The 12852-nt window shown below is 32.2% G+C and overlaps 1 protein-coding gene across 4 annotated transcripts in view; it reads right to left on the reverse strand.

Annotated features, from left to right (window-relative positions):
- Positions 1-12852, reverse strand: part of MYOM2 (myomesin 2) — a 168606-nt gene that overhangs the window by 49975 nt on the left and 105779 nt on the right. For all 4 annotated transcript variants that reach the window (XR_012486130.1, XR_012486131.1, XM_074287958.1 and 1 more), the window contains exons 18-21: positions 12295-12482; positions 11188-11314; positions 2295-2473; positions 1182-1296 (exon numbers count right to left, since the gene is read on the reverse strand). Coding sequence is in view for 2 of the 4 variants with exons in the window: in XM_074287958.1 (XP_074144059.1) it covers positions 1182-1296; positions 2295-2473; positions 11188-11314; positions 12295-12482 (609 nt within the window). In the remaining 2 variants the exon portion in view is untranslated. The remainder of the gene's footprint in view (positions 1-1181; positions 1297-2294; positions 2474-11187; positions 11315-12294; positions 12483-12852) is intronic.

Below are 12852 nucleotides of genomic sequence, written 5' to 3' on the forward strand. Positions count from 1 at the left end.
TTTATCAGTAAAAATGCTATTAAAAACCATGTATTACCATGTGCTTTGCCATTGCAATGTAAGAAACACTAGGGCTTTCCATCTGACTTGCAGACAAAACCTCATTTATATGTTTTTTTTTTCCTCCTTTTGGAAGAAAAAACTCCAGGGACACATGGGTTGTCTTGCTTAGCATAATGCTTTGTAAATTGTTGTTGTCATTATTGGATCATTTTAGTCATGATCAATTTTCCATGATTCTATTTTGGGTTTTCTTGGTGAAGATAATAAGTGGTTTGCATTTCCTTCTCCAGTTCATTTTTCAGATGATAAAACTAAGAAAAACAGGGTTAAGTGATTTGCCCAGGGTTACACAGCTAGTATGTGTCTGAGGAGGGATTTGAACTCATAAAAATGAGTGTTCCTGAATCCAAGTCCAGTGTTCTATCCACTGCATGACCTAGCTGCCTATATTATACATATATATCTATATCTATATCTATATATATAGATATATATATATACGCACATACATATATATATTTGTGTATATGTATATATATGTATGTATTCATAGAAAGAGCATGCATATGTTCGTCCTAAAACACTGTTCATTATTTTTTCTTTGAAGTAACTAGGCTATCAACATTTCTGCAGTAAGGATTGCATTTATCTCAATATAGATATTTTTCCCCTGAGGCAATTGGGATTAAGTGACTTGCCCAGGGTCACACAACTAGAAAGTGTTAAATGTCTGAGACCAGATTTGAACTCAAGTCCTCCTGACTTCAATGCTGGTGCTCTATCCACTGCACCACCTAGCTGCCCCCTCAGTATAGATTTCAATTCAGAAAATCAAGACTATATGAATAAATCTATTTCCTTTTTTTACTTCATTTTTATTGACAGTTGTTTTTTGAGGATAGATCTATGTTTTTTTTCACAGCATGACTTTCATGGAAATGTTTGCATAACTTCACATGTGATTTCTTAATGGGGGTTGGGATGGAGATAAGAGAGAGAATCTGGAAGTTTTAGAAACAAATGTAAAAAAATTGTTTTGAATATAACTGAGGGAAATATTAAATAAATAAACTAAACAATTACAATAAAAAGAAAAAAACAAAGTGCATTCCTTCACAAAACAACATTTTTAAAAGAATTCGAACAGTTCAACAGAATATAAATAATTAAATTCATACCTGGTCTAGCTTCTACAAGCACAGCTTCAGAGGTATCAGAGGGTTTTCCAACACCACTTGCATTTACTGCTCTAACTCGGAAGACATAGGTCTTACCCTGCTGAAGATCAGTGACCTTGAAAATAATACAACATATGTGTTACCTATATATTTAAGGAAAATGTAATTTTCTTTTCTGTAAGTATGAACAGTTAGTAAAATTATGTCTGAATCGAAACATAGAAAAACATTTTAAAATAAGACTGACTTTAAACAAAGACACATGAACCCTGAATAATGGATCTTACATCTTAAAGAAATTATGTGAAATCCGAAGAAAACCAGAAATTGAAGAGTTAACATTAAAACTTAACCTGCTATATTTAAACATAATCAATTTACTCCTACTCCTGTATCTACTTTTGCTTGTGCTCCTGCTTCCTGGAATTAGACAGAATGAATGTGTGTGTGTGTGTATGTGTGTGTGTATACACATATATACATATATATACACACACATATATATGTATATGCATATATACATATATATATATAATTTGTATTCATTCATTCATTTATCATAGCTTCTATTAATTTATCTATTAATCCATTCAATCATTTATCCAGTTATTCATGTAATTATGCTCATTTACACAGCCATTCATCTATTCATTCATCCATCTATGCACTCACTTATTCTTCCTTTCATTCATTCATTGATCCATTCATTCATTTAACAAACTTCCACTGTATAGCAATGAAACATAATCTACAAAGTTTATATGTATATATATATATATACATATATACATATATATGTATATATACATATCCTTGAGTTTATCTACATACATATACAACTCATATCAAGTAATCACAGATTGAAGTGAGGAAGTATATCACAATTTCAAAAATCATTATGAAAAGCCATATGTTTGTAACATATGGATGCACAAGTCTTGGATTTTAACAAGATATATTCAGTAGTTCTTAACTTGCCTAAAGGGAAATAATTCATCTCTAGGACAGGAATAACTCATCAGAAATAATTCTTTGAATAATTTTATCCTTGGGACTAGGAGCTAATTTATTTATCAGACATAAAATAAAATTTCAAGGATCACTAATAAATACCTTTAAGTAACGATTTTTAGTTGTAGACTCATTGACAGTTATCCATTCTTCAGAACCTTCTTCTTTATAATCCACAAAATACCCTGTAATAGGACTGCTCCCACTGTACACAGGTTCTTTCCATAGAATAACAAGAGATGTATCCCTGACCTCACAGAATGTCAAGTCATAGGCAGGGCCTGAAATAATCAGTTACAAAAATGAGTATAATCATTCAAAAAAGAAAATCAAATGAGATTTTTAAAGGGATAAATCTCATACCCATCAAGCTATTATTCATTTACTAAAAGATTTGTATGTGTAACTGTCCCTCCCGCTAATCAACACCATATTTATTTTTTTTTAAATTTACATGGCATTTCTATAGGATTGTTTGGGCAATATGAAAAGAAAAAAGCATTAAGTAGTCTAGTAATACAAATAGTGATATTAGAAGGATAGACCAACAAAGGATATGAACAGACAATTCTCAGAGGAAGAAATTGAAACTATATCCACTCACATGAAAGTGTTCCAAATCACTATTGATCAGAGAAATGCAAATTAAGACAACTCTGAGATACCACTACACACCTGTCAGATTGGCTAAGATGACAGGAACAAATAATGATGAATGTTGGAGGGGATGTGGGGAAACTGGGACACTGATGCATTGTTGGTGGAGTTGCGAAAGAATCCAGCCATTCTGAAGAGCAATCTGGAATTATGCCCAAAAAGTTATCAAACTGTGCATACCCTTTGACCCAGCAGCGCTACTACTGGGCTTATATCCCAAAGAAATACTAAAGAGCGGAAAGAGACATATATGTGCCAAAATGTTTGTGGCAGCTCTTTTTGTAGTAGCTAGAAATTGGAAGATGAATGGATGTCCATCAGTTGGAGAATGGTTGGGTAAATTATGGTATATGAAGGTTATGGAATATTATTGCTCTGTAAGAAATGACCAGCAGGAGGAATACAGAGAGGCCTGGAGAGACTTAAATCAACTGATGCTGAGTGAAATGAGCAGAACCAGAAGATCACTGTACACTTCAACAACAATACTGTATGAGGATGTATTCTGATGGAAGTGGAAATCTTCAACATAAAGAAGATCCAACTCCCTTCCAGTTGATCAATGATGGACAGAGGTAGCTGCACCCAGAGAAGAAACACTGGGAGGTGAATGTAAATTGTTAGCACTAATATCTGTCTGCCCAGGTTACATGTACCTTCGGAATCTAAAGTTTATTGTGCAACAAGAAAATGATATTCACACACATGTATTGTATCTAGACTATATTGTAACACATGTAAAATGTATGGGATTGCCTGTCATCGGGGGGAGGGAAATGAAGGAGGGGGGGATAATTTGGAAAAATGAATACAAGGGATAATATTATAAAATATATATATATATATATAATAAAAATTATTAATTAAAAAAAAAAGGATAGACCAAGTGCTACAATGAAAACAACAAGAGGATGGATTCCAGCAGATTGAGTATTATTGATATGGAATATTATTGAAAGACAAAAATAAGAAACAAGCAGGGTAAAGTGTAGAAGTTTTGCACTTTTCATCGTGACAGGGATATCCAACTCTGATGACATCTTGAATCCCCTGAAGTTCTAGAGCAAGTGTAGACAATGATATCTGCAAGAATCTATCTAATTGAGGGGGTAAAAGGAAATCTAGCTTATTATTGTCTAATAGTCACTGAGGGAGGAGTTGATTTCCCTAGAAATAATTCATTATTTCTTGTTGTTCACAAGAAATTTCATGTAAATATCTCATTCAGGAAATTTGTGGAGGAAAAAAATGTGCAATGTTTTCTACCCATAAGGAAATATTTCCATCTCACTGAAAAATCATTCAAAGAATTTGGTCACCTGTGTCAGATCCTTCCCTCTTTAATTCCCTCTTAAAATTCTTATTGGTTAATTCCCTAACATAAAAATAATGATAAATGTATATGATAAGTCAAGTCTGGTATATATCCATGCATAAAAGTGTAGACTTCTTGCTTATTCTCTTATATTTTGGTAAATTTATCACCTCAGTGATGTGAGTATTCCCTCTGTCCCCACTCATCTAACATGACTACTTTATATATTCTAAAAAATTCTCTGTAGGGAGTCTACCTAATGTTTCAAGTTCTTCTTCTAATTATTTTTTTAACATTATGTAGATCCCAAAGAAGCACATATGCTGTGTATTGGTAATGCCTTCTTCTTAAATGATTGGTCCTCTTACTTCTCTCTCTCTTACTACTCATCTAAATTAAATCACATTTTGCTCTTTGAGTTGTTATTTCTAAGACAACTTTCAAAGAGGCTTAAACTTGTATAGCTCTTTCATTAGATTTTTAATGAGGCAAAAATTAATTTCACTAAATCAGGTAACTACAAAGTGAGAGTAATGTAATCAGTCCATAGGACTGAAAGCTAGCCTAGAACTGATAGGTTTTTAAAAACTCTCTCTAAGGTTTGTAAAAACTCTCTTCTATTTGTTTTCTAAGCCCAAAGTTAGAATAAGAATTCCAGTATCTCAGTGTGATATTCTTAAGGGCTATTCAAATAGTGTACATGCTTTAATGGATCCTATAAGCTGAAAAACTTTGGAATATAACTCCAGGGATATAATATATCTGTCATTTGATGATCAGTTCCTTGAAGTTCAAAAAGGGTGAGTAGGTAATGAAGTTTTTTGATCATGTCAATAAGTGAAGATCATCAATTAAGAAGTAAAGAAGCTGAAAATATAACTTGAATGGAAGAAGTGTCAATGACATTACACATCCTTAAACATGGAACTACTTAGTATATTAACCAGTTCAATATTAACTTGACTTGGAGACTTAACCACTTACATAATGACCATGTTAGCACTTTAATATATTAGTTCATTTGCTCTTTATGGTATCTTGAGAGGTAAGTGCAATTATTATCCCTACTCAACAGAAAAAGAAATTGAGGAAAAGAAAAGTCAGTGACTTGCATAACACACATACTTGCATAAGAAATAAACAATTAGCAAATGTTTAAGACAGGATTTGAACTTAAGTATTCCTGATTCCATGCTCAACAATCAGAGCAGCAGCCACTTATTTTAAAGATTATTTCAACCTACTCATTTATTTACTGAGAACAGAAGAAATAAAACGACTCATCTAAAGTCTTGGTGAGATTAGAAATCAGATTTTCTAGCTCAGAAACAAATGATATTTCCATCCAATAAGGCAACCCAATTCAAAATTACTTTAACTGACTTTTTTACATGAATTAATTATATCAATGACTTATGGACTCAGATTATCTAATCTTTTTTTTTTTTTTCACATCTGTCAGTATTTAAAAAATAATAATAGCATTTACAAAGCACTTTAAAATTTGCAAAACACTTTACAAATATTCTCATTTTTATCCTTAAACAATCCTACAGGTGAAGGAAAAAAAGGTATGAATTCCCCTTTTACAGAGGAGGAAACTGAAGCAAACAAAGGTTAAATAATATGCTCAGGATCAAATATCTAGTAAGGGTCTAATATAACATTTGAGCTCAGCTCCTCTTAACTCTAAATCCAATAGCCAGTCTACTGCACTGTCTAAATGTCCATCAACATGACAATAGATACCCTATACCTAAGGGATATTATTAATGTGGCTGCTCCTTCCATGGGTACAAATTTCAACCTTGTAATGTGTGACTTTTGTTCATATTGCTGTGTGTGTTCTCCAAGAAGGTTCCTTCCCAAATTCTGGAGTTGTTCTTCAATTGTTTCAGCCATGTCTGACTCTATTTGAGATTTTCTTGGCAAAGATACTAGAGTGGCTTCTCATTTCCTTCTCTAATTTATTTTACAGTTGAGGAAACTGAGGCAAAAAGAGTTAAATGTCTTACCTAGGATCACATAGGTACTAAGTGTCTAAGGCTGAACTTGTGCTTAAATCTAGACTCTAGGCCTAGCACTCTACCTCCTGTACCATCTAATTGTCCAGAATTTTGCAGGCCTTTCTCAGTTAGTTTATATTCTCCAAGCACCAGCATGTAATCCTACCTCTTTACCTAGTAATCCTTATTTTCGCAATGCGTTTTTCCAACTGTACATTTCCCCTAATCGTGACACTTCTTACACATATATCAAAATAGGAAATATGATTCATTATTGTTGCCTCAAATTTTTTTTGGATCAGGAATAACTTTAATTTCTCGGTTTGTAGACTTCTAATACTTGTAACTGCAAGCTATAATTTGGAAAACATCTGCATTTTAACAAATGGGTCTCTACAACGGGCACATTTTGGAAATATTAAAATGTTACAAACTTTTCAAAATGTAAAAAAAAATGTTTTTTTCTTTTCTGTATTCAATTCTAGAACCAACTCATTGTCTAGATAGAAATATATGCTGATACATTTACTAAATAGATCGAACATACCCAACTACAAGTTATTATCTGGATGATAAATATATTTTCATACATTTTGCTTTTTGAATTTTCTGCATGGTCTGTTGAAGTCTTTTCTTTATAATATTCATGGATTTCACTGAATAGATCCCAAAATATCTTTTGGTTTAATGAAAAAAGCACAATATCTACAAACAAGAGTCAGAAAGACTTCTCCAAGTGTAGGAAATGTTGTTTCTATTTTCCATTGCTCTAGTCAGTGACTCCATTTGGGGGTTTCTTTACTAAGTTACCAGAGTGGTTTATGATTTCCTTCTCCAACTCATAGCATTTAAGGATCTTTTCTCAAGGATTAAGATTATACAAAATATTTAGATTTTTAAATGCTATGATTTTTCCGACAAAATAATCTTTCTTTTTTTAATTCACTTAAATAAATAAAATAAAATTTATTATTTTCTGCACTTTTCAATTAGTTGTCATAGTCAATTGTTCTCTTTCTTGTCTTTTGTGTCAGTAATCCAGCATGTTCTTTTTCCATTCTTTTGACACCATCCTTTTCCTTAGATAGATTGTGAAAAGATTGTTCAATGCTTTGCAGAGTGTGTCAGCGCCAACAAAGATTTCCTTAGAGTGTGTTTGAGATAGACAGCCACTCTTCTTGAACTAGAATTAGAACTTTGGTGATACAGAATTATGATACCTTGAACAGTAATAAGGAAATGCAATGAGTTCAGTTTTAAATTCATCGAGTTTAAGGTGTCTACAGGATATCTAATTTGATATGTCTAATAGGCAATTGGAGGCATGAGAGTGCAGGTTGGGAAAGAGGTTAGGGTTTAACAAATACATCTGAGAATCTTTAGCAAAGAGATGATAATTAAAACTATAGGAGCTAATGAGATCACCAAGTGAAATAGTATAAAGGAAGAAGAAAAGAGGACCCAAGAGAGATGCTTGTGGAATACCCATTATTAAATTCACTAAGAGTACACTACCGTTCCTGTTTCCCTGCAACCTCTCAAGCATTTATAATTTTCTTATTTTGTAAAATGTCAAATTTTCATTTCTCAGACTTTTAGTAATTGATAGCATTTTTCATATAATTGTTAATACTTCATATTTCTTCCTTTTCATATCATTTGACCATTTATCTTTTAGGAAATGACTTTCTATTATACAAATTTTAATTAGTTCTTTCTCTGTATTAGATTTAAAATTTATATCAAAGAAAATTTTTGCAAATAATTTCTTCTCAATTGTATGTTTCCCTTCAAATGGTTATTTCATTGGATTTGTCTGTGAAATACTTTTTAAAGCCACATAATCAAAATTATCCATTTTATTTCTCTATTTCTTGTTTAGTTATGAACTCTTCCCCTATATAAATATATGTGATTCTATTTGTTTATCATATATCCTTTTAGAGTAATTTCAGTGTTTTTGTGGAAGCTTACCTGATTGGGTAGTGTAATATGCTCTAAATGTGATTTCTATTAGAATACTGCCCACTTTTCCTAGCACTTTTAGGCTTCTTTTATTTTTCAAATAGAGGACATACTTATAATAGACTTTTTTACCACTTATCTTTTTACCCATTCTTACCCTGAAGATTCCAAGTATCAGATTATAATATTAACTGACTTTAACAAAACATTTTAGAGTTTTCAAATCTCTTTACATGAATCATTCCTTTTGAGTTTCATGGCACTACTATGATGTAGGCATTTCAGTTATCCTTTTTTTTTTTTTACAGACAATGAAGTTACCCAGAGTCCATTGATAAGTGTCAAAAGCAGAATTTTAACTAGATGGGTCTTCCTGATTACAAATCTATTACTCTATTCAAAACACAGTGCTTTCTCAAAGAATACATGACTGGATTTGAAAGATTTTGCCAGTTTCTTCATAGGATTCCTCCACTTAATACTTTTATTTCTAATTGCCAAATGATAAAATAATCAAGTGTTCAAAGAAATGATATTTCTTCTTGTCTCTGAGCAGACAATTTGGCCAACCTTCTCTACCACTTTTTGAGCTTCTTTGAGGAGAACCTCTGCACTATTTAGTTCCAGTTTCCTTCTGTCTTCTAGTTTTGTTTATCATGAGATTATCAATTTTTTTTCTTCCAACAGTATTCCTATTAATTGAATAAAGATCTCAAATTTATCTAAGGTAGAGTAGTATTCATAGACAATCTTAATACTTTGGAATATATAATGCCTTCTGTTAAATTTAATTTTTTTAAGTTTTATTAATGTGCTTTGCTTATACATTACAAAATTTTACATATTATCCCCCACTCCACACAGGGTCTCTTGTAACCAAGTAAAGCAAATAAGTATAACTAATAATACAATGACTTTACCTGAAAGTATATACAACATTCCAATTCTGTAGTACCTCATATGCACAACTCTCTATGCTTTTTTAATAAACAGAAAACTATTTTTCTCCCTCCCTTAGCCCTTTGGAAAAAAGAAAAGAAAATTCCTTGTAAAAACATGAATAGACAAGTAAATGAATGCCCTAAATGACTGTATATGTGATTATATACTATTCCACATTTTAGAACTGTTACTTCTCTGTTGAATATCAAATTCATCACTGGTCCTTTGGAATCACGAATAATCATTGCATTCGTCACTCTTATAACTTTAAAAATTGTTTTATAGTACTCCTGTTACTGTATGAATTGTTCTTCTAGTTCTGCTCACTTCATTCCTCATCAGCTTCTAAAATTCCCTAAAATTGTTCATTTTCATAATACTGACACTATGATGTAAATTGTTCTGCTAGTTCTGTTTACTTCACTTTAAATCATTTCATACATGTCTTTCCACTTCTTTTTAAAATCATTTATTTTCTCATGTTTTACAGGACAATAGTCCTCTATCAAATTCGCATTATCACATCAGCCATTATTCTAACACCATCCCCTTCAAAAGTAAAAATAGACCACAAATTTATGGTAGGCATTTTGAGGTTTTATTTGTTTAGTTTCTACATGCAAAAAAATTTATCATCTAATAGCAATTTGCTAATAAGCCTCCTTTCTGTACTTTGCAAGGTCTCTGTGCTTAGCTGCTTAGAAAGTAAGCTCAGCCTTACCCTATATCTGTGCTTAAAGCCTCTTTAGCATGACAAGATCTGCTAGAATTCAGCCTGCACTGTTATAGTTCTGGAAAAGTCACCTACATGCTACAATGAGGCATAAGAATAAGACTTTGAATATATATGGAATGTTCAACACTCAGACCTTTAGTCAATACTGTCAAAGCTAAAGACCATCATGTTTAGTCTTGTTTAAGTTATGCTAATGAAAAAAAAAAACATAGCACTATAGGATTCTTCCATTAAAATGTCTCACCCTTCATCAGTTAATTTAATTTTAATGGATAATTCTGAATTAGCAGGATATCTAAGTTGTAACAGTAGCAAAGAAAATTTTAAAATAATTTTAATAATTTAAGGTTAACAAAACCTATTTCTTATAACCCTATGAGAGAAGTACAAGTTTTATTATTTCAACTTTACATATAAGAAAACTGGGGCCAATAGAGGTTAAGGGAATTGTCCAGACTCATATGGTCAATAAGTATGTGAGATAGGATTTAAATACAATTCTCTCTAGAAATCTTACCTGTATCTTATTTCACCTTCCCAACTTTAAAATTCTTATGTATTAAAAAAATCATTAACTCTTCTAATAAATAATGTATTTCACAAAGAACTTTTTCTAAGTCTCCCTTCTATAACTCATCTTGGAATAAAAGTGACTCAGGTTCAATTAAGCTATGCCAGCAAAGTACAATTTCTGGCACATCATAATAAGATGAAAAGGCCCCAGGTCAAGTCCAGTAGTGAATTGTGACAAATTCATTACCAGAAAGGGGAAAGGGAAGAGAAATTACTGATAAATTACTCTGATCACAGAAACTTAGGAAATCTGTCTACTTAAAATAAACATTGGTGGACAGAATATTCACACTCATGAAGCCATGAATTTTGAAAGAGAAAATATACTGTAATAAAAAATAAAACCTCAGTGCTATTATGTATTAAATTTATAACAAGGCAAATCCTGTCACTGGCCTGGACTTTTCTTTGCTCATATGAAAAATGAGTAAGTTGAATTAGGAGTCAGTAAGGTCTTTTTCATATCTAAACCTCAATATCCAAAATGTGACTCTTCCACTTACTACATGTATTGCCTTGGAACAATCATTTAACTACTGGTGACCTCAATTTTTTAACCTCAAAAATGAGGATAATAGACTTCAGAGTTTCTTCCATTGATAAGTACTTTTAGCACTGGAAATCAGGTTTGATTATTTTGATGCTGAAAAAAAAAATCTGGAAAAATAAGCTCATAGGAAAAATAAGCATCAAGATACAATTCTAGCACACTTGAGGAACTGTTTATGTTTATGTGGACTTCACAGACTTTGAAGACAATATCAGTACTCAGAAATCCCATAAGTGATAGAATTCTCTTACCAGGCTCTGGCATTGTCCAAGCTTCACACTTAAAGTGTTCACTGGGATCAGATGGTTGTCCTATGCCTGCCAGATTGGTGGCAGTAATTTTGAATTCATAAAATGCCTGTTCTGTCAAGTTCTCCACCTATTTTGAGAAGAATTTGGAAAAAGGGCAACATGGGATTTTAGATTGTATAACAAGTCAATGGAAAACTGAGTGCTTATTTGGCAGATGCTACAAATAATCACCTACTCTTACTGATGAGGTAGGCTGCCAATTTAGGGAAAGAATTGACACAATATACAAAATAATAGTCTTTTTGCCCATATACATCAAAGGGGAAAGAGTTGGGAATAAGAAGACTTGAATTGTAATCCCAGGTACATCACAAATTTACAAAATAACCTGGGTCAAGTCACATTCAGGGTTTTGAGATTTTGACCTGAAAGGGACTTTAGACATAACACAGTCTTTACCTTTCAGATTATAGATAAAGAAACTATTAGCCAGAACTAAAAATACTAAAAGTTTTATTCAAAGTAAACAAGTAATAAAGAACGGAGCCACAACTCAGATATAAATTCTTATTCCAAATTAAGAGACAATCCTTTCTTCCTACCTTTCAGTTCCACAATCCATGATTCCTAATCTCTGTGATTTAAAAAATTAGCCAAGTGGTACTTTCCATGAGGATACTCAGGATAGACAATTTACAAAAATAAGGGAGAAAGATTTTGATACCAAATGACTCTCTTGGTGTCTATATTACAACAGGAAAAGGCTTGGGAAAATGTCAATGACCAGTAGGATCTGAGCCATGGAATAGCCTGACTGATACAGTAAAAAGAACATTGGCTTAATTTCTATCACTGACTCTGGCACTAATTTATTGTGTGGCATCTCTGGGTCTCAATTTCCTCAAAACAAGATGACCTCTTACAATGTTAAAGTATTCTCATCTGGTTCCATAATTCCACAAATTGGGGGGGTGTACTTAACTGCACTCATGTGTCACATTAATTTCACTGAATTCTGGAATAGCTGACATTAAATGACTGCCAAAAACAAGAAAGACAAAAATGTTTTTCAGACTGACAAAAGGGGAAAATTAAAGAGATACAAACTGTAAAGATCCTTTCTTTGATTGGAGAAGAATTGACTTCATGCCAATTATGATGATGTGCTTCCCGTTTGTCTATGTAATATCCAAGGATTGGTGATCCTCCACTGAATTTTGGCACCTTCCAACCAAGAGTCATTGACTGGCCATCACAATTGAGCAGCGTTATTCCATAAGGATGTGATGGAGGAGCTAAAAAAACACAAAACAAATATATGGAAAATTATGAATAACAGATATAAATAACAACTTACCTATTTTAAGATCATTCTTCACAATAACCTTGTAAGAGCAGTAAGGGTTCAATTATCATTATCCTTGTATAATAAAAGAGGAAAAAGAGATTAAAGGGGTTAAAATGTTTTCAGGTCACACAAGTAATAAATGCTAGACTTAGAACTTGAATGTCTAACTACAAGATCAATAGTCAATCTACTACAATATATTACCCCCTTCTTTGCAAATTGTAAAGAATTAATATACATTTTAAAAAAAATCTTGTGAAATAATGAATTTCAGTTCAATAAGGAGATAACTATCCAATTGATGTTTTGTCCTAATG

This window comes from Sminthopsis crassicaudata, chromosome 2, assembly GCF_048593235.1.
Source record: "Sminthopsis crassicaudata isolate SCR6 chromosome 2, ASM4859323v1, whole genome shotgun sequence".
Classification (NCBI taxonomy): domain Eukaryota; kingdom Metazoa; phylum Chordata; class Mammalia; order Dasyuromorphia; family Dasyuridae; genus Sminthopsis; species Sminthopsis crassicaudata.